The sequence below is a fragment of the Gossypium hirsutum genome, chromosome D07, assembly GCF_007990345.1.
Source record: "Gossypium hirsutum isolate 1008001.06 chromosome D07, Gossypium_hirsutum_v2.1, whole genome shotgun sequence".
NCBI lineage: Eukaryota > Viridiplantae > Streptophyta > Magnoliopsida > Malvales > Malvaceae > Gossypium > Gossypium hirsutum.
In genome coordinates, this window is record NC_053443.1 from 8,054,495 (window position 1) to 8,077,712 (window position 23,218).

General features: G+C 32.1%; 2 protein-coding genes across 6 annotated transcripts; both read right to left on the reverse strand.

Annotated features, from left to right (window-relative positions):
• Nucleotides 1-6,305: 6,305 nt before the first annotated feature.
• Nucleotides 6,306-7,361, reverse strand: LOC107953514 ((-)-isopiperitenol/(-)-carveol dehydrogenase, mitochondrial). Its single transcript, XM_016888839.2, has one exon. The coding sequence runs from the start codon at nucleotides 7,212-7,214 to the stop codon at nucleotides 6,435-6,437; it is 780 nt and encodes a 259-aa protein (XP_016744328.1). The 5' UTR covers nucleotides 7,215-7,361; the 3' UTR covers nucleotides 6,306-6,434.
• A 10,986-nt stretch (nucleotides 7,362-18,347) lies between these two features.
• LOC107953512 (LRR receptor-like serine/threonine-protein kinase FEI 1) lies at nucleotides 18,348-22,198 on the reverse strand. Of its 5 annotated transcripts, none has more exons than XM_016888837.2 (13): nucleotides 21,911-22,198; nucleotides 21,587-21,722; nucleotides 21,433-21,504; nucleotides 21,259-21,330; nucleotides 21,100-21,171; nucleotides 20,930-21,001; nucleotides 20,733-20,804; nucleotides 20,318-20,424; nucleotides 20,050-20,223; nucleotides 19,645-19,977; nucleotides 19,299-19,553; nucleotides 18,930-19,063; nucleotides 18,348-18,825 (listed from the first exon to the last, which is right to left on the reverse strand). In XM_016888837.2, the coding sequence occupies exons 1-13, from the start codon at nucleotides 21,993-21,995 to the stop codon at nucleotides 18,604-18,606; spliced, it is 1,806 nt and encodes a 601-aa protein (XP_016744326.1). In that variant the 5' UTR covers nucleotides 21,996-22,198; the 3' UTR covers nucleotides 18,348-18,603. The 5 variants fall into 5 exon arrangements, with proteins under 5 accessions (XP_016744326.1, XP_016744327.1, XP_016744325.1 ...); XM_016888838.2 differs by having other exon boundaries at nucleotides 20,333-20,424; nucleotides 21,911-22,186; XM_016888836.2 differs by having other exon boundaries at nucleotides 20,306-20,424; nucleotides 21,911-22,126.
• Nucleotides 22,199-23,218: the final 1,020 nt, after the last annotated feature.

Consider the following 23,218-nt stretch of genomic DNA (forward strand, 5'->3'; position numbering starts at 1 on the left):
CTTTGAAAATTTTCAATATTTTAAAAATTCTTTGAGTATCCGGTTTAGTCTCGACTTGTTTCTAACGAGTATTTTAGGCCTCGAGGGCTCGTATAAGGGACAATATGTTTGATTTCGACTGGTTTCTAACATGAATATTATATTATATGAAATGTTTGAAATGTCTATTTATTTGATCTGTAAACTCCGGTAATGCTCCGTAACCCTGTTTCAGCAATAGATATGGGTTATGGATGTTACATTGGACATCAGAACGGATGAGTCTTAGAAGATAGAGACATGGATGTGACTGACCAGACTGATAGTATATCGGAAAGGACCCAAGCAGAATAGATCCTAGATGTGTTTATGGATTTATTTACTTGTGACGTTCATAGTGTGACATACCTAAATTCCGAGTGGATGACGGATTATGTATGCGTGACTTGTACACTTTAATATAAGTAAAAGTTTGAGTTCAAATAGATAAGGAACCGAAAGCTAGAGCATTAGGTATACGACTTCTGTAGTATATAACGCCATTCACAACAATGGAATTCATAGCCCAAAGTATGGGTAAATGATATCCTCTCATTGGCATTACATGGTTGATGAAAAGTAAACGTAACCATGAGTCGTCCATCTTTATGATGGATAACTTTATCACTATTTGATAGTGATTGACTTTTCATGAAGGAAGATGTAATGGTTATCATGAGACAAAATAGGATCATATTTGGAGAACGGATTATCCCAAAGAGATCAATGATATCTTATGAGGTTAACACAATTATGATAAGGTCATTGGATGAGCACTAAGTAGTTGCTTTCGTAATGGTATGTCGTTAAGGAGAGCTCAGTTACAATACTATAGTGGAATGACTTCGTGACTAAATGAGTTTATAATTAATAGGGAAAAAGCTGGAACTTAATTATAAATCATTTGAGCCTCAACTACATATGTCCAATCAGTCCCTCTGCTAGCTCGTTGAAGCCATAAATGAATTGCGTGTTTGAATAAAAATGAATGAAATGAATAGAAAAGGAGAAATGGGAAACATTCAGGAATGATTATGGTTTTCTCTGAAATAGAGAAATGGAATAATTTGAAAATGAATGTAGGTTTCGAAAAATGGAAATAAAAATGGAAATTTAAAATCCTATATAGGATTACTTAGAAAATTATGGAAGAATGAGTTTTATGTTTTTGGATTGTTTTGAAGCCCGAAAATGAAAATAAATCATTTGATCATAATGAACATGTTGAGTTGTGACATATTGAATGAAATTTCTTAAAATTTTATTGGGGGTAAAATCTTAAAAATTTTACTGGAGTAAAATTGGGATGAGAAAATTATTTAATATGTAAATATTAAATTTTATTTTGTGAAATAGAAAAATTGAATCGGGTTGGATCACATTACAGAGTACTGGGTTAAAAAAGTCCAGAAAATACTCGTAATTGGACCCGATGTGAGAGAAGCCCTAAACCTCTCATATAACATGAAGGGGGAAACAACCCTAGTAGAAATACAAGGGTGAGTCGTTCACTTCTCTCTTACTCTAAGTAGGATGTTGCTTTTCTATTTAAAATAAACCTCTACAATTCTACAAAGGTTCTACTTCTCTTCTTATAAATAGATGGCACCGATGGAGCTATTAAAAATAACTTTTGAAATATTGTTATTCTGTCAAAAAATAGAGAGAATTTATTCTCAACTTATAAACATATTTTTTAGAATAACAATTTGAGTATATTATAGGACCAAAATTAAAATTGGACCATTCATTTAAAATCTAAAAAGAAAGCTTTGTTTGTAATTTGGATAGGTGTCAATAGGAGGAAGAAAAAAATAAAGTATAAAAATTAAATTTAAAATTTGAGCATGATCAGAACTGAAATTAGGCCATTCATCTAAAATCTAAAAAAAAAAAAACCTTTGTTTGTAATTTTGACGAGTGCTAGTAGGAGGTAGGGCTTGGACATTACTTTTATATGGGGATAAATCTCAAAATTATACATGAATTTTGGCTTAATGTGTAATTTTATATATAAGCTTTGATTTTGTGCAATTTTACACATGAAATTTTGATTTGATTCAGTTCTCACAAATTATTGACACAATTATTGATATAACATCATTTTATGTTTATATATTGTATACATGTATTATTATATTTATCCAATATAAAAATAAATTAATGTATTTATTTCCTTAAATGTGTATAATTGAATCAAAATTAAAATTTCATATATACATTTGAACCCAATTAAAATTTTGTGTGTATAATTGCACCTAATCTAAGTTCATATATCAAACTGCACATTTAATCAAAGTTTATGTATAAATTTGAGATTTATTCATTTTATATATAGCGTCGATGGGTTATGATTATAGTTATTATGATCTATTAACTAGTATGGTTTCCAGCCCACACTTCGCGTTGGATTTATTATCTATTTGTGTTAAATTATAGAGTAAAAAAGTCAAATGTTAAAATATGCTCTAAGTCCCTATACATTTTCTACATTTGAAATTTAGTCTTTCTATTTTTATTTTTTAGGAATATAGTCCTATTTTTTGGATATAAAAATTTTGGTCCAATTGTTACCACCATTAAAATTATTTTATTGTATTCTCTCGTATGACATTTTGAAATTTTTAAAAAATTAATTAATAGTCATATAACAATAAAAATAATGTTGAAAATATTGATTAAGATTTTCCCTTAAAAATACTCATTTGAAAATCGTCAAGATGAAATCTTTTTTTTGTTGGAATAGTTTTCTTGTGAAAACTTAATGCCGTTATTTTGATTGAAATACTTAAAGATTTAAAAGGCCCTAAAACTTTTTAAAAAAAATCAATTAAGTTCTTGGGAATTTTTTGTACCCAGTTGAACCTCTAAACTAACAAAATTGGTCAAATAAGCCCTTTGACTAATATTAATTGTCATAACACTGACGTGGTCGTTAACGACATTAATGTAATACCCCATGCTAGCAAAAGTTGCTAAGGTGACAATGCCACATCATCAAAAAATAAAAATTCAAAGTTTTTTTAAATAAAAAGAAATATTTAAATTTTTTATTAGAATAGTATCCAGGTTCATTCGTTTCAAAGTTTAAATTTTTTTAAAAAATTAAAAATTTGTAAAACATTATTAAAATTTATAAAAATATTAAATAAATTTCAAAAATTAAAAAATAGAAAGAAAAAAAGAACCATTTAAAAGTTAAGTCCATAATAGATATTGACATATTGGTTGTCCATATGTCCAATTTCATCGAAGATAATTTTTCTAATTTATATAAAGTTTTAAAATATTAAAAACTATTTTTGTTTTTGAAAAATTGAATATGTATCAATGTTTTAATTCTATTAATACCTTTTAGGATGTATGAAAAAAATATTTTATAAAATAAATAAATAATTTTAATTTTAGTTTTATTAATAGTATAGATACACAAAAAATATTTTATAAAATAAATAAATAAAAATAATTTTAATTTTATTAATCGTATAGATACAAAAATTTAGTTAGAGAAAATATTTTATGTTAAAAGTTAATTTTTTTTAAAGTTTACTCAAGATTATGATTGATATAGTAGTAAATAATTTGTTTATAGATCTGTTAAACATAAGTTCAATCATGTTAATTTTAGTTTTTAAAATATATATATAGAAAAGTATGGAAAGACAAAAAAATACCATCAAAATAATAATAGCTTTCATCTAATAAAAGGGTATGTTAGTTATTTCCTAACTGAGTTAGTGTCCGGTTAACTCGTAACACCAACTCAATTAGGGGTTTTATTAATAGTAAAAAAATAAAGTTTTAGTTGAAAGATAAATTAAAGGTTTTACTAATGTAATTGACGTGGATTTGGATCTAATCATATGCATATTTTTATTGGTTTTTCTAGTGAAAAGACTAAAACACCCTCAAATAATATTACTTATTTTAATTACAGAAGAACATTTCTGTAACTTCCTAACTGAATTGGTGACCTGATTTAGGGTGACATGAACTCAATTAGGAGCTTAAATAATAATATGGATATGTACAATTAATGAAGGTAATAAAGTGTTCATAATAAAATTAAAATATATTGAAATATTAAAATAAAACTTTAGCTGAATGGTAAATTAAAGGATTTACTCATGCAATTGATGTGAGTTTAAATATCATAATATGCATATTTTTATTTTTTAAGTGAAAAGACTAAAATACCTTCAAATAATATAACTTATTTTAATTACAGAAGGGCATTCTCATAACTTTCTAACCGAGTTGGTAACCTGATTAAGGGTGACATTAGACCTATCCATGGGCCGGGCCGGGTTTGGGTCGGGCCCGGAAAAATTTTTTGGCCTGCCTCCTAGGCCCAGCCCGGAATATGGGCCTAAAATTTTGCCCAGGCCTGGCCCGGGAAAAATATCATAAGCCCGAGCCCGGCCAGGCCCATTTTTTAATAAACATTAAAAAATTATATTAAAAATAAAAAATAAAAAAGTATTTTAAAAATAAAAATAAAAATATATATTTATTATATTCGGGCCGGGTCGGGTCGGGCCAAAAAAGTGGTGCCCGAGGCCCGGCCCATTTTTTTAAACGGGCCTCGTTTTTTTGCCTAAGCCTATATTTCGGGCCTATAATTTTACCCGAACCCTCCCATATTTCGGGCAGGCCGTCGGGCCGGGCCGGGCTGCCCGGCCCATGGACAGGTCTAGGTGACATCAACTCTATAAAGAGCTCAAATAATAGTATAGATAGACAACTGATAGAGATGATAACTTATGCATATAAAAATAAAAGTGTATAATTAATTCAAAATGGTGTTTTGGTTTAGTGATAAATTTAAGTTTTTATTAATCCAATTGGTGTGGGTTCAAATCCCATCATATTTCTATTTTTACTATTTTTCTATGAAAGTAAAAGACTAAAATACACTCAAATAATATAATTTATTTTAATTATAAAAGGGCATTTTTATAATTTTTCTAATCGAGTTGGTGGCTCCGTTAAGAGTGACACTAACTCAATAAAACACTTAATAAATAATATAAATATGTTAAAATATATATTTAAAATTAATATTTCTGAATAAATTTTTATATATAATAGTTTTAAAAAATAATAGGTTTAATTCATTTCTTATTAATATATATTGGATATATAAGTAACCCACGTACATTATGCATGAGTTTTGCCTAATTTATGGATTGTTAATATTATGCACATATTGTTTTTGATATTTTTGAGGTCCTAGTCGAAATAATAAATTGGATCTTTTTTTTAAAAAAATTATAAAATATAATATAATAAAGCTAAAAAGTTTTTGAGGCCTAGGAGATGAATCATTTATAGTAAAAAAAATTGAAAATTCTAGGTATTTAATTAATTTATTTTAGTCTGAATTTTTTTTCCACATTAAAAATTGAAAAAAGAAATTGGACCCATTCAACTTTGGACCCTGGACGGTTGCACTCTCAATCAACTCTCACGGTCGGGCCCGATTATGCATAGAAGCTATTAGTTTTTGTTTTTATTTATATTATTCATGGACGTGGAAGTAATTAAATGTTGAATATATTAATTGTAATTTTAATCATTTTATTCAAATATATTTAGTTTAATAAGTCAAATTTCATTTTTTGATCTCGTCAACATGTGACAATTAGCAAACATTTAACTCTAGCAGAATTAAATATTATCATATATGTTTCAATGTGTTACCTTAGATGATACACATGAGCTTCCACAAGCTTTAAGAAAAAAAGATATAAGAGAACAACGAAAAAAAAATTGTGAAGAAAAGAGAGAGAGAAGTGAAAAAGAAATTTGCAATATTTTTTTTTATAAACTTTCAAAAAGTGTATTTAGTTGAAGAATTTTACAAATTTGGAGATTTTTAAAAGGATAATTATTAGATACATTGTTTGTAGAATTTTTTAGATTTCATAAGTGAGTTGAAAATTTTGTTTACCACGCTTTATAATTTACTTATCCAACTTCATTGGCAGTGTCACAAATAAATTTTCTTTTTAAAATGCTAGCATTTTAGATTTCATCAATTCAAAATGCTAACAATTATAATTACCTTTTTTATGGTACAAGGAGTATGATAAAAGCATAGTTAAGCGAGACGAGGCTAAACTATTTCAGAGCAATCATCGTATAGCAGTTAAAGAAACCTACCGAGGGGTTGTCATTATTTTTGCATATAATACAGATTCTACTTCTATTCATAATCCTTCCAAACTGTCATATTTCTAATTGCTGGAGTAATAAGATCACAATTGAATTAAGACTACTTCGAGTAAAAGAAAATAATTAAGTTCTAAAAATACGAAAGCATATCAATTACAAAGTAATACAATCAAGTCAAAATATTCTGTAAAAACCATAGAATTAAGAAGAAGAATTACTGAAAGCAAAAGCAAAAGTTACTAAGCTTGGAAGCCACCGTCGACGGCGAGGTCATGGCCAGTAATCAACTCCGACTCATCACTTGCAAGAAACAGCACTGCATCCGCCACATGTTCGGCTCTCAACACCGCTCCTTTCAGAGCCCTTCCAGCCTCGTAGATTTTCTCAACCGCCTCCACACTCTTCTCATGCACCTCGCATGTCATCGGCGTCGCCACCCCATTCGGCGACACACAGTTTACCCTTATACCATACATCCCTAGCTGTTTACTTGCCAATCGAACTAATCCCAACACCCCATGCTTCGACATGCAATAGTCCGTCCGCCGTTTCGTTCCACGGCTAGCCGCGACACTCGCCGTGCATACAATACTTCCTCTCACCTTGTTCTCCACCATCGCACGCGCCGCGTGCTTAACGCATGCAGACATGCCACGGAGGTTGACCGCCATCAACCGATCAAACTGTTGGAAATCAAGATCAAGAATGCTCTGATCGGACTTACTTATAATCCCAGCATTGCTAAACATTATATCAAGTTGACCATACTTTTGAATACTTGATTCGACCAATGCTTTCACTTGGTTTTCATCGGTAACGTCGCAGCGAATGTAAGTACAATTGTGGGAACCGATTGAAGTAGCTACTTGTTGGCCGAGTTGGTCTTGGATATCGGCGATGATGATCATACGGGCGCCGTGCTCGGCGAACAAACGCGCTGTGGCTTCGCCGATACCGCTTGCTCCGCCGGTGACTATGGCTACTTTTCCGGTTAATTTCTTCTTGGTTAAGTCTGTCATCTTAGATAACACAATGAAATGAATTGGTAATTCTAAAGTTGAATTACAATCCAACTGGTTATTGGATTAGCAATATGTGAGGACAAGCATGGGTCGCTTTCACCTTTTTTTCTCAAGACTCTAATGCTTGGCTTGATATACACATAAGGTTCGAAGTTGGAAGATTCTTATCTTAATTTATTCAAATATTGTATCAAGTTAATTATTGAAAAAAAGGCTTTTTATTTTTGAGGAATGGCTTGTTTCCATATAATAATTTTTAAATTTTAGTCTTAATTAAATATTAGATATTAAATGCATTAAGCTTTGTTATTTTTAAAATTTAATATCATAAACACGATATCACATGTATAATGTCATGATAGTTTGTTGTTTTTATATATTATTCACACACCAAAAATTGGTTAAGATATTTAATGATTATTATTTACAATAAGATTGAAAATTTAAAATCTAAAAAATATAGTGACTAAAAATAACTCACTTAAAAATATTAATTAAATCTATTAACTTTATACATAATTAAATTTAGTCAAATAAATTTAATAATTACCTTTTTTATTATAATTGAATTTTGAAATTTAAAAAATACAGATAATTTTTATATATTTCTTTTATTTTTATGTTTTATGTTGTGTTTCCTCATGTAGTTGCGTGTCGAATTTCATACCAACCATTTTTGCTCACAATTATCACATTTGCTTTTAACTTTTACCTCAATATTTTTTAAGTTAACCTTTTACTCAAAGACGGATGTATGAAAATGACGTGGGAGATTGTGTCTAAGGTTTCCGGTTTAAGTAAAAGTAAGAACTCGAAAATTGAATTTATTGTTATTTTACTGTTATTTCATTATTATATTGTTATTATGTTATTGTTATTATTTAAATATTATATAACTCTTATTTAATTGTTAATTTTGCTACTATTTTAGAGGTATTAACTTGCTAATTTGTGTAATTATCTTAGTATTATTTAATTATAATGGTTCTTTAATGTATTTTAAATTTGTTAAAAAATATTTATTTTAATGTTTTTAGTGTATTTGATGCCTTATATATTTTTTAATTTATTTTTATATAAAAAAATAATCTAAAAAATTAGTACAGGCTGGGTTGGGTTTGGGTTTAGTATTTTTAATATGGGTCGGGTTTGGTTAGAATTTCAGGTCCATTTTTCGGGTCGAGCCAAGCCTGAACTTAGGAAATGAACCTAAAATTTTGCATTAGACTGACTCAAACCCAACCCGACCCATGATTAAATTTATGTGGGACCTATATGATGCCTTTGTAATATTTATAGGATTTTTTTTTATATTTTCATATTTTTCGTTTCTCTTTTAAAAATAAATAGTGAAAATGGAAGTGGATCCTACAATTTTTTTTCTTTTTAAAATAGAAGTATTAAATCGGAAATAAGATTCCTACTAAAAAAGAAAAAAGAAACAAAGGAATAAACATAAAAGTAAAATTATTGTTTTATAAATGAATTTTGATTTTGTATGATTTTATACATAAAATTTGATTTGATTCAATCATCATAAATTACAAAAAATATTATCGAATTAACACCATTTTACATTGATCTATTGCATACACAAACAATTATGTTAATCCAAAATGAAAATAAATGTGTGTATTCATTTCTTCAAATGTATACAATTGAACTAAAATCAAAGTTTCATTTATACATATTAACCGCGATTCAAGTTTCATGTGTATAATCCTACAAAATCAAAATTCATGTATAACATTACTCATTGGACCAAAGTTCATGTATAAATTTGATATTTATTCCTTTTAGTTTTAGTAATGTAAAAAGCATGAAAATGCGTTGGGTTAAATCACTTTTTAGGACCTGAATTTAGCAACTATTTTCACATCAGAGTTTGAATTTTTTTTTAACCAAGTTAGGTCTTGAAATTGGCAATTGTTTTCACATTGGGGTCTGAACTTTTTTTTATCCAATTTAGACCTTGAACTTATTAATTATTCTCATATTGGGGTTTGAATTTTTTTGGTCCAAATTAGTCTCAGATATTTCTTTAAAAACCTTGAAGTTTAGGCTCAATGTGGAAATAATTGTCCAGTTCATGCCTCAATACAAGAATAATTGCCAAGTTTGGAATTAATGCCCTAATATGAGAATAATTTACCTAATTTAAATCCTAATGTAGGAACAGTTCGAATAATACCTTTTAGAAACACAATAAAGAAAGTAATGTTAGTTGTCATGAACAATAAAAAAATTATAAAAATGTTATATTCCTTTATTTTTATAAAGGATACATTGATTAATCAATTTTGTACCACGAAAAATTTGAAAAAATATTGTAGGAAGAACTTTTTAGATCTATATAATTACAAAAAGATTGCCTTCCACAACACTCATATTTTGAATAAAAACATCACAAAAAAGCATTACTTTTGTGATATTATAATGTATATAAAGCAGCAAAATCATAATATAAATATACACAGTAGACTATAGGAGAAGTTAAGATCAAATACTAAAATTCAAACACCAGATTATAAAACCATAAAATAGAAGAGTTGAGTTATTTGTCTAGACTTAAGTTTGAAAATATTTGAGTAAAAATATTAGAACTCATTTAAAATATAGAATGAACTCGAGTTTGAATATTCTAGCCCTAAATCCTTAAAGGTAATTAAAGAAGCAGAGAATTATGGAATAAATTTTCTATATTCAATGATCAAAGTTACAGAGGAATATATACAAGCTATACACGAGCTAATCCCTATTCTTTAGGAGATGAGATCAAAGTTTAAACTACCAAAATTAAGCTAACAATATAGATATAGTGAGTTTAAACAACCATATGAAATGGTTACACTGATACGCCCCCCTAAGCTGAGAGTTCGAAGTAACTCCAAGCTTGGACAGATGAAGTTGGAAAAGATTATTTGCCAAGGGTTTGGTAAATTTGTCTGCAAGTTGATCCTTGGCATGAACATAAACAATACGGAGCTGGTTTCGGTGTACTTTATCTCGAACATAATGAAAATCGACAGCAACATGCTTCATACGAGTGTGGATTGTGAGATTTTTACTGAGATAAATCACGCCGACATTGTCACAATATACAGTTGGCAGAACTGTTTGATGAACTCGCAATTCTAGAAGAAGATTGGTGACCCAACATACCTCGGATACAGAGTTTACAACAGCCTTGAACTCCGCTTCAGTTGATGACCGAGCAATGGTTTGTTGTTTCTTGGAGACCCAGCTGATCGGGTTTGGTCCAAGAAACAGAATGTTGCCCGATGTTGAATTTTGACTATCAAGATCCCCGGCCCAGTCGGCGTCAACATACATGGACAGATCAAATTGTTGCGCAGATTGAAGTCTCAAACCAAGTGTAGTGGTGCCACGCAGATATCGTAGTATACGCTTCAAAGATTTCCAATGCAGCTCGGATGGTTGATGCATGAATTGAGAGAGCTTGTTGACAGAGTAATTAATGTCAGGCCTTGTAAAGGATAAATACTGCAATTTACCAAGCACTGTACGATAGCGTGTAGCATCAAATGAGGGTGCGCCATCACGTAAAGATAACGAATCAGTGCTGCTCATCGGTGTAGGAGCAGGATTACAATCCTGCATATTCTTAGCACTGAGTAGTTCGGCAATGTAGTTTGTTTGAGTGAGATATAGGCTATCAACGGTTCGGGTTACCTCAACTCCCAAAAAATAGTGTAGATCCCCAAGATCTTTTATTGAAAATCGATTGGCAAGAGAGTTTATAACTCAGTCAATTGTGGAAGTATGAGTCCCAGTAATAATGATATCATCGACATAAACCAGAGCAATTATTTGGACTGCACCATTGCACATTATAAAGAGAGAAGGATCAGATTTAGACTTGGCAAAACCAAGCTCATGCAGGTAGGTCGTGAAGGCAGTATACCATGCTAGCGGAGCTTGCTTGAGGCCGTAAATTACGTTGTTAAGACGACATACATGAGTCGGAGCAGCAAGGATGCAAAACCAGGAGGTTGAGACATATAAACCTCTTCAGTAAGATCGCCTTGCAGAAACGCATTGTTGACATCTAGCTGTCGAAACACCCAATTATTCGAAATGGCAAGGGATAGCTATATGTTGTCGTTGATGCTTTAAGTCAGAAATCACTATTTGCTTTGCGTGCAATGAATGTACATATAGCTATGTCTGATGATGGTATGATAATAGCTGAGTTGAAAGTAAAATCGTTATTTGTGCAACAGATTTGTGAGGCTCAGAAAGCCAATGAAGGTTTAATTGTAAAACAGGCTCAGTGTGATTTGGATGTTAATTCTGAGTTTTTAGTTGATGCTGAGGATTGCTTGAGGTTCAAAAACCGATTATGTGTTTCAAAAAAAATTCAGAGTTAATTCTGATGATTTTGAATGAAGCTCACAGTAGTCGATTATTTATTCATCCATGTAGCACGAAAAATGTAAAATGATCTAAAACAACACTATTGGTGGCACAGTATGAAACGAGACATTTCTGACTTTGTTTCGAAGTGTTTAATATGTCAGCAAGTAAAAGCTAAACATCAGGTACCTTCAGGGTTGCTTCAGCCGATCATGATACCTGAATGGAAATGGAACAGAGTCATGATAGATTTTGTATCTGGTTTACCATTGACACCGGGCAAGAAAGATGCTATTTGGGTTGTAGTGGATAGATTGACTAAATCGGCACATTTTCTTCTGGTTTACACAGATTATTTATTTGAATAAGTTAGCTGAGATATATGTTTCACAGATTGTGAGGTTGTATGATGTACCTATTTCTATAGTTTTGGATAGAGACCCGAGATTTACATCACGGTTTTGGAAGAAACTACAAGATGCTTTGAGAACAAAACTACAGTTTAGCATAGTTTTTCACCCCCAAATAGATGGTCAGTTCGAATGAATCATTCAGATACTCAAAGATATGTTAAGATGTTGCATTCTTGAGTTTGAAGGTACATGGGAACGATATTTGTCTTTGATTGAATTTGCATATAATAATAGTTTTCAGTCTAGCATCAAAATGACACCCTACGAGGCTTTATACAGTTGTAAATGTCATACACCATTGTATTGGACTGAGCTTAGTGAGAATAAGATACACGAGGTTGATTTGATTAAAGAAACTGAGCATAAAGTGAGAGTGATTCGGGATAGTTTGAAGGCAGTATCAGATCATCAGAAATCATATGCAGATTTGAGAAGAAAGGATATAGAGTTTCAAATTGGGGACAAAGTGTTTTTGAAAGTCTCGCCGTGGAAGAAAATACTCAGATTCGATCGTAAAGGTAAATTGAGTCCGAGATTCATTGGACCTTATGAGATTATTGAGCGTATCGGGCCAGTTGCTTATAGATTGTTATTGTCACCTGAGCTAGAAAAGATTCACAATGTATTCCATGTTTTAATACTTCGTAGATACCGATCTGATCTTTCACATGTGATTAATCCGGCAGAGGTTGAGATTAAATCTGATATGTCATACGAAGAAGAACCGATTAGTATTTTGGCTCGTGAAGTTAAAGAGTTACGAAACAAGAGAATTTCGTTAGTTAAAGTACTATGGAAAAAAAACACGAAGTTGAAAAAAAAAAGTCGGAACTAGAGGATGCAATGAAAGAACGTTATCCAAACCTATTCACCGGTAACATTTTCGGGGACAAAAATCCCTAAGGGGGGAAGAGTTGTAACAACCCGATCTTGACCCTAATCAGACAAAGTGGTTTCAGGACCACAAATCCAAGTCAAAAAATATTTTAAAATTATTTTTGATATTTGCAGTATGTGAATTACTATGTGTAAAAATTTTGTATAAAAATTTGATCGTTTGAGTGCACAATTTGATAAAAAGGACTTAATCGCGTAAAATAAAAATTTAAGGGTTAAATTTAAAAGCACCCAATTGTTGTTGTCTTTTAAAAATAAGGGTTATAAATGGAAATTAGGCCATTTAATAGTTAGTGGGCTGCAATGGTCTAAATTACCCTTAAGTTATATGTTTTATAATTAATTAAACTAAGGTTAAAGTAGTCATTAAGTAATTAAAATATATATTAGTTAAAATAACTTAAGAAAAGATGATTTTATCATCTTCTCCAAGCCGAATGTTAAGCAAAAAGAAGCTTAACTATGACTTTCTAAAGTTCGGCCATATCCTTGCTTAATTAAAGGTTCGTTTTTGTTCGGTTTTTGAAAATTTTTACATTTTTGAGATCGTTGCTTTGTGTACTACAAGACCCATGCTTTAATTTTAGAATTTGGTGTTGATTTGTGATATGCCATTGATGAATGCTTGAGCTTTGTGATAGTTGATGATGAAATATGAAAGATATGTGAAAGATTAACGTGTTTTGTCTTTGAATTTTTGGTGAAATTGAGTAATTAGGGCTAAATTATGAAATTAAAATTTTGAGGGACTAAAATGTGAAATAAATAAAATTTGTGGACTTGTATGAGCACTAGGGACATTCGACCCTTGTATAATATGGGCAAATTTTGTGTATTTTGTGTTTTATGTAATAGGGACTAAATTGCAAAAAAATGTAAATATTAGGGGTAAAATGGTAATTTTCCCATTTATGTATTTTTGGACTAAATTGAATGTAATAATATTTAATTTATCTCATTTTGAATACATTTTGGACTAAATTGGACGAAATCGTCCGATTTCGATTTTACACTGTCCGAGGTAAGTCTATTAGCTATTTAATGTCATAAAAATCAGTATATAGGTATGTATATGTGATGTATTTTGATGAATTATAATTTAAAATATGTTGGTTTAAATAATTAAAAGCATGAGTGAATTATATGCATTATTGTTACATGTTCGAATCATAGGTATATACTTATATGGTCATTTGAATTTAGTTAAAGTATGAAGGTATATAAGGATATACAATTATAAATGTTATCAAATTTAGTTGGAGTATAAAAGTTTTATATTTTTATATGTACAAGTTTTGAATTTATACATGTATATACAAGTATAAAGTATTGGTTTAATAAAAAGTATATATATATGTGTGTGTGTGTGTGTACTTAAGATTTGGAACTAAACATAGGTTTATATTGGTATAAAACTTTGTATTAGATCTATAATATGCAAATATACATGTATATGTCCTTGTATTGAATTCAGGTATGCCATTTATACAAGTTTATATGAGGTTCAATTATGCAAATATGCATATATATATTCTATAATGAGTTTAAGTATGGAATTTATATATGTATAAGGGAGCTTCGATTATGTATGTATATTCATGTAAAAATTCTTGAATGGAATTGAAGATATGAAATTATTAGTTTGGAATATCATAAGGTGTTCGAATGCATGATATTAGGTAGTAGGCTTTAATGTATTAAGTTATATATATTTATATATATATGTTCGGATGTATAATTAAGTTATTGAGCTGAATTTGATGTCTGAACTTTATATACCTAAGTGGATTAAAGATATATTTTATAAATTATTGAGTTGAATTTTTATGTGGATAATATATACAAATATGAGATATAACTTCTGTGAATTGAGATTTTAGGCTCAGTGCCTATCAGGCTTAATGCCGGTGAAACAATATCAGACTTTACGTCTAGCAGGCTTAATGCCGGTGAAACATTTCAGACTATATGTCTAACAGGCTAAGTGTCGGTGTACTGAATCAGGCTTTAAGTCTAGCAGGCTAAGTGCCAATAAATCTGTTTAAAGAATGTGATTAAGTGTACAGTTATATGATTTTGGTTATCTTTAATTGATGAGCATATATACCTTCGGCTAAGTGTGTTTAATGAATATGTACATATTCGGTCTATGCATTTGTAAAAATATACATACATGCTTTCGATTTATGCAGTCGATAAATGTATACGTATAAATATTCGGTATATGTATTTGATAAGTATCTACATATGCATTTGAAATGTATTCACCTCTATTTATAATTATTTGATGAAGATGAATGCATTTGGTCACATGTATTAGATTTGTATTTGGTTATAAGTTTATTATGAGTATACATACACAGCTGGATATGATATGTATATAACGTACATATATGCTCGGTTATATTCATTTGGTTGTAATGTTGTTTGGTATAAATATATATTCAATTGAACGCATTTCGACAGGTACATATATTTGACTATAAATAAAATGGTCTGAGTACAGTAAATGTATAAATATTAATTGTATGTGTTAATTGCAATCTCAGTAAATTAAAAATTAAAAAGTTATATTATTTCTATATATATATATATATTTCATTATGCAATAGACTTACTAAGCTATAAAAGCTTACTTTGTTTGTTTATGTCTTTCTGTTTTATATACTTAAAGATCAAGCTTCAAGCTCGGGGATCGTCAACAAGATCATCACTCTATCTACTGTCTCGGTATTAAACTGTTTAAATTTTAATTATGGCATGTACAGGCTAGATAAATGTTTTGGAAAGTCGTACTTTGATATATTGTATATGAAATTAATAGTCATACGAAAATTACTTATATTCTTATGCTTTAACTGGATTGTAATTTTAAAGAGAAGTTTAAAATTTTACATGTTTAATATTAGACCTAGCAATTTATATGTAACCGTTAAAATTATTGAACTATACTGAATGTCTGTTCTAAGTTCTGTTTTGATTAGTAATGCCTCTTAACCCTAATTCGATGACGGATACGGGTTAAGGGTGTTACAAGGATGAGAAGACATACCTGGGGTGATCGAGGACGCCAGTGGTGCCGGACACAAGTCGATAGTCCTGGTTGATGGGGTTGGTTGAGAGCAGACCATGGATGGGGGCAGACATGGTTCGAGAATTGAGGGAGGTAAGGCAGGTTCGTTTGGGTGCACTGGGGAGTGATGTTCTCGATTGTTGGTGGGAAACATATCCCACTCAATGATTTTGGAGGTGGGTAACAAGTTACGGAATCGTGTTGGATACGGGAACTCGGTTTCAACAAAGGAGACATCACGAGATAGATAGACCTTGGAATTCACAGGATCATAACAAATGTGGGAATGATGAGTGGTTGACATGCCTAGGTAGACACATGGCTTGGACTTGGGATCAAGTTTATGATTAGCGTAGGGTTTGAGCCATGGATAACACAAGCAATTGCTAATGAACTGGCTGCGGCTGGTGCCCCACTTGCTGATGGAGACTTGGTCGTTTACATTCTTCGTGGCCTCGACTCCGAGTATCGTGAAATCTCGGCTGCCATTACAGCCAGAGATGTGACCATTTCTTATGAAGATTTGTGCGACAAGTTAATGGATCATGAGGTGTTCTTAGCCCATGAAGAATCCAAGAAGCCGATGGCTCCTATAACAGCTGCGGTAGCACAACGCGCAAGGTCTTCGAACAACACTATCCCTCGGAACAACCGAAGAAATTCCCAGCCATGGCGTAACAATGAACGATCCAACAATCAATCCTCCTACTGGCAAGACAACAATCGCTCATCAAATGGACGTAGAAACAATTCTAATTCGGATGTTCGCTGCCAATTATGTAAAAAAACAGGACATGAAGCGGATGTTTGTCGCTCCGCCTCGCACAACCATTATGAGGCTAAGGCAAATTTTGCAATGGCACACTCTTAGAATCAAAACACATGGTTGGTTGGCTCTGATACCATAAAGAAGCAGAGAATTGTGGAATAAATTTTCTATATTCAATGATCAAAGTTACAGAGGAATATATACAAGTTATACATGAGCTAATCCCTATTCTTTAGGAGATGAGATCAAAGTTTAAACTACCTAAAATTAAGCTAACAATACAGATATAGTGAGTTTAAACAACCATATGAAATGGTTACACTGATAGTAATATATGCTATTTGAGACCTCTCATTAACCTTGCATAAGTTGATAATAAGCTTTGTACCCAAAGAAAAGTAATTTATGAAAAAGAACTAAAAGAGCAAAGACCAACCTCTGCATTTCAAACATATTCAATATCACCAGAAAAGGAAAACAAGTCTCGGTTGCTTCTAAACAGACATTACTGACTTTAATGGTCTTAATCTGTAATTACAACAGAAAACATGACTTGGAAGGGTAAATATTACTATAATTGCTGCTTTTGGCATACTAGGTTAATAACAGCTAGCTGCTGCTATCAACTTAGGATGCCATGTTTCGCTGTCCTTCAATGAAAGGGATTAGAGACAAAAAAGAGTCATGGGGTCTGAATTTTAATCAATAATTCAAAGCAAAGATCCAAATAGATCACCGTCATTTTACCCATAACTTTTTTCATCACCTTTTCCCCACTTCAAAATGATTGTCCAAACACAAAACACAAAAGTTTATCTTTCACCAAACTCCACCCATGTTTAGTTAAATGAACACATTATCTAAAATGCTTATTCTACTCTTAATTTCAGATATAATCCTATCATCTACATTAGAAACACATTTTAGTTCTAAAATGCAGGATGCAAGTGTGTGGTGTGGGGGTTGGTTGCTTTGGCAACACTGAAACTTAGCAATATTCAGAGGAGAAAATTTCAAACTCAGAAGCTATTTGCTTGAGAAGGATTGTTTTTGCGCACACCGTGGAGGAAGTCTTTAACAAAGCTGTGAAACGGGAAGAATTGCACTTCAAGAGAGTTCAAAGTTGCCACAGGGAGTATCATCATCAGGACGGGTCACTGCCTGCTTGGGAGATTGGTGTTCAACGTCTTATGGTGGAAACCATTGATTTAATTAATGGGTTGATGTTGAGAATAGTAATGTGCCATATATCTGCACTTTGCAAGAGAGAATACACGTTTTTAGAGAGGCCAATCAATCTGCAGACTACATGGCTAATTTTACATTGCAGACGAACACGGGACTCATTTGAGAGAATTCAGCTCCAAGGGAATTGAATCTTTACTGGAAGTTGATCGTGTTGGCCACAAGTTCAATCGTCTGTAACTAGGATGCTGTTTAGCATCTTCTTTTTATTACCAAAAAAAATTAAAAGGTGGTAGCCTTCCTTTATTTCAATAGGCACCATGGCCCGGCCAGCTCATCAAAATCCAGATTATAAATTTCATAATACATAAAAAAAGAATCAACAAAATAGCATGAACATAAAGAAAAAGATGCAATGGACTGAAGATCCATCTGGTAATAAAAGTGAATAAATGTCTCAAGCAATATTTGTTTTCAGCACTGCAGTTTCAAGTCACTGTCACAGCACAAGTGACAAGGATTCAAAACCATGCACACATAGATCAATTTCGAGATAATATACAAAAGCCCCCCAGAGTGGGACAAAATCGCAAAACATCCTACAAAAGTCGAGGAGATGACAGCAGATTTTATGTGCAACAACCACCATTAAATCAATATTTGTATGTTCATTCAACAATAATCTGAATGAGACTCGTAATCACTTGGGTAAGGCGACATGACCTCTTGTTCCAGTAACTGAAGTACCTGGCACATTGTTGGCCGTTCATCTGGATTTGCATCAGTACACTTCGCTGCTATTTCGAGAATTGCTTCGACAGTTTCCATGATAGCATCAGTACACCCTTTATCGACTATGTCTTCCAGACGGTTCTCTCTCAATAAAGTGTTCGTCTGCAAATGTTCAAGCAAAACAGAAAAAAGGTTATGTGTACATTTCTCGGACAAATGAAAAATTATTAGTTTTTCATCGAACTCGAACGATTTCAAGTCCTTACCCAGCCGACAACATTCAAGCCCCTCTTTGCAAAAGTTGGATCAGTTGGCCTTTTCCCAGTTACCAGCTCCAGTAAGAGAACTCCGAAGCTGTAGACATCCGTCTTTTCTGTCGCTATCCCACTTTGCAGATATTCTGTTCCGTAGAAACATAACAGTAAGTGGATAATTTCTATGTTCTCGGAACAACAATGTTGGTGTACACATGCATATCACAAGATTTTACAAATGCCAAGAGGCACCACTAGTTGACTCTCTATGGATCTGTCGTGAAACTTCAGGAGGAAAGTGCGTAAAATAAAGGTGAAGTGACAAAAACTACGGACAACCAAAACTTTCTAGATGATGGGCTATAATAGAGAAAGAAAAACCTGGAGCCAAATAGCCAAAAGTGCCGGCAACGACAGTTGTGACATGGGCATCCTCATCCACCAAAAGCTGGGCAAGACCAAAGTCGGATACATGGGGCCCCAAGTTTTCATCGAGAAGGATATTGCTGGACTTTATGTCTCGATGAACTATCTTCGGACAACAGTCATGATGCAAGTATGCTAGTCCTCTAGCGGAACCAAGGGCTATTTTTAAACGAGCACTCCAGTTCAATAGCCTGCCTTCTTCTTTGCATTCTAAAAAAGCAAATCGATATACAAGACCACACAATTAAAATAAAGAACGATATCATGTTAATGAATGCATTTTATCTATTAAGAAGCTTACCATGTAGGAAGTCATCCAAGCTGCCCATAGCAAGATAATCATAGATAAGAAGCTTCGATGCCGGGAACCTGCAATAGCCTCGCATATTAACTAAATTAATGTGTTTGATGCTGCCCAAGATCTCTAGCTCTCTCTCAAACACTTGATCAGATCCTTCGCGACTTCGATCTATTCTTTTAACAGCAAATGTTTGACAATCATTCATGACCATTCGATATACGGTACCAAATCCCCCAGACCCCATGACATCTTCTTCATCAAGGGACTCCAGCTTTTCTACAATCTCACATGAAGGATACAGTAGATCCCCATGAAAAGTTATAAGTTTAGTACCTACAAAAATGAACATAATTAACAACCATGTATTTATACGAAAGCCAAATTTTGATAAATAAACCAACTTACTCGTATCGTGGTTGACTTGCTTTTTAACTTCTGTGTATCTTTTAAGAGCCCTTTCCTTCTTTGATAGTAGATATATCCAGAGGAATGCAAGGAGCATGACAAGCACAAGGGCCATTGTCAAAATTGCACCAATCATCACACCTTTTATGTAATGAGATGATCGTTTCGTAGGAACTGCAAAAGCCAAAAAGGATAGCTGCATCTTATTACATGCATAAAGCTTTATAAGAATGTAACAACTAAAGCGGCACGTAACAACAAAGAATGCCTGCTACTCCATCACTTTCAGCATGAGGTAAGACTGCTGGAAATCCCAGTGAAGTTCGACAAGGCTTGTTGACCTGTCGGCCACATAGATCCAAATTGCCGATAAACCTGAACATAAGCAAAAAAATCCTGATCAAGTTACATTGGTTAGGTTATTTACTGCTTCCACATACATTGATGCAAAAAGCTACAATCTTATGCTAAACTTAAGAGTTGGTGCAACTCTTCATTTTTCTTGAAATTCTAGTTTCCAACTCACATCCGAACTTGGTTATGGGAATATGGCCCTCCAGATACCTGTGTCGGGCACATATATGTATCCAACACTCCTAAGCCCAAACAACATAGTATTTATCTACATATTATAGCAAGCATAGACATAAACCGATGGTCATGGTAATGAGAAGGGTACTCACGAGTTGTTCCTAAAAGTGCTGAGGACTCCAATATCCGGGATTTCACCAGAGAAAAAGTTGGTCGACAAATTGCTGCCACAAATAGCAATCATCGAAAGTTTAAGGAACCTCATTTTCTTATTTACAATTGTATTATTAATTCAATCCTAAAACAACCCAAATGAACATTGGCAAGCTACAATTCTTCATGAACTTACAGGTAATGCAATCTTGTAAGATGACCTATGGATGAAGGTATAGCACCCTTTAGCAAATTGCTCGATAAATCCCTAAAAACCAATTTTCCAACACATTTATTCCATTGCTAAGCACAATTAACATTTATGCCATGCAACTAAAGAAACAGTAGCATATCCAAGAATCTTACAGTATGGTGAGAAAAGTAAGGTTTCCAAAATTTGACGGTATGCCTCCTTGCAGATAATTATTTCTTAAGTAACTGTGCAGACAATCAATTCCAAAAATGAGACAAGAACAAGACAAGTGAAATATGAACTAATGCCTAAAATGAATTTATTCTGCTTACAGGGCTCTCAGTTCAGTACAATTGGTAAGTTCATTAGGAATTTGTCCATGTAGATTGTTCTGGTGCAACGCCCTGCAAAAAAAAAAAAAGGTGGGGCATAACAAGAACAAGAATCAAAATCAGCCTAATGTTTGTTAACATTATTTAGTGTTCAAAAATGGGAATTGAACTCACAATCTTTGTAATCCTTTGAGCTTGCCAATGCTGGGAGATATTATGCCTCCTAGTTGCATGTATGGTAGATTGCTGTAGAACCAACCCATAAGAATGAATATATATATATAAGTAATAGAAAATAAAACTAAGTAGAAGTAAACGGGAGGCTTACATTGAACGGACTCTATGGTCATTAGGATAACAAGAAATGCCAGTCCAATTACAAGGATTTTCATCAGTTGCTTGCCAGTTCCCAAGAAAATTTTTACTGTCATTCAATGTGCTTTTGATCTCCAACAATGTTAAACCTTGTAAAATCCAATATAAAAACAGAAATATCAGATCATAGAAAACAAAAACAAAAAAAAAGTTCAACTTCACATCATATCAAACACTAAGCTGAAAGTTTAGAACTTTCCCTCTACTTTCCCATAAAAAAAATTCAAACTTTAAGTAAAAAAAACACTAAAATAGTGATGGGTATTTTAGTTATTACCATCCAGAGTGAGAGCAGAAGAGCCAATGCTCCAAAGGGTTGAAGCAAAAATGAAAGAGAAAAGGCAACTCAACAACACCCTCATTTTCAAGCTCAAGCTTCTGGGAAGTGTTATCAGAGAAGGAAGGTTTGAAATTTGATTAAACCAATGAAAGAGAAGAGAGATGTTGTGTGTTTTTACCAGGCAAGACCAATATTTTATGGAACAAAAAACTAAAGGCAACCTTTTTCTTTTAAAAAAGAAAAGATTGCATAGAACATGGTGCAGGCAGAAGTAGCCGTTGTTGTGCCCCAAAAACAAAATTCAAACAGATTTCATATTAAAAGTAAGTATTGTTTGAAAAAGCCTGACACTCACTGAAACCTGTCTGACTCACTCATAAAATTCCAACAATGCACGGAGCTGGAGCTGTTTGTCTGTAGCAAGGCTCTGTAAGTCTGTTTCCATAGGTGCAACGTAATATGAGCTGCTTATTTACCTTTTATCTCTTAATTATGGATTGAGAATTTTGTCTTTGTTTATGGAAATACAGCACGTTTGATAGTAATATAATAGAGTTGAGTTCAACTTGCTTAATTTTGGTTAAGGCTGTACCTACTGTCATTTACTTTAAACACCTTTTTATTTAAGGAACAAATTTAATTAATAAATCAAATATTATAATAAATTTTTTTAAATTATAATTAAAATGTTTTTACTATATTTTATTTATAATATAATTTTACTTTATCTAATTAATGTAAAATAATATTATTTAAATTTTTGATTGAATGAGTGTTACTATCAATCAAGCACAAACTCAGTTATAAAAATGGTTAAAATGTCCTTATGGGATATTTTTTACATTTTCTTCATTCAAAGAAATCATCTTTTACTAGAATTTTGGGAGATTTAAGGTTTATCAGATTTTTTGTTTTCATTGGTAGGGTGTTTTTCAGATGTTCGAGTAAAGAAAACATCTTTTCTAGATGTTCATCGTTTATCAAAGATTTCTTTTTAGGTTTCGTTGATGGGGTATTTTTAGTATGTTGATATTCACCAATTTATTAACTTTGCATATGCCAAGGCTGTAATTTTAAAATTGTATGTTGCCCATAGCTATTTCTTCAATTGAGTAACATGTTTAATACTACTTAATTATTTTGTTGTAGTATAATCAATATTTTTTAAATCGAAATTTTCAGTTTAAATCAATGTGCTTAGATGCTACTATTACTATGTTTAACTAGTAATGATTAAAATAAATATATGTCTTTCCCTTTTTATCATCTCAGTTCTCTCTTTCTAACTCATTTTATTTAGATTTA

Bases quoted from the DNA above. Each gene is read 5' to 3' on its own strand.
- LOC107953514 (XM_016888839.2), bottom strand. From the start codon at position 7,214: ATGACAGACTTAACCAAGAAGAAATTAACCGGAAAAGTAGCCATAGTC.
- LOC107953512 (XM_041097326.1), bottom strand. From the start codon at position 21,995: ATGAGGGTGTTGTTGAGTTGCCTTTTCTCTTTCATTTTTGCTTCAACC. The intron at 20,224-20,317 runs GCATTCTTTGTT...TGGCTTTTGCAG, and splicing joins TGAAAGTGATGGAGTAGCAG to TTCCTACGAAACGATCATCT. The intron at 18,826-18,929 runs GTAAGGACTTGA...GAACATTTGCAG, and splicing joins GCTTGAATGTTGTCGGCTGG to ACGAACACTTTATTGAGAGA.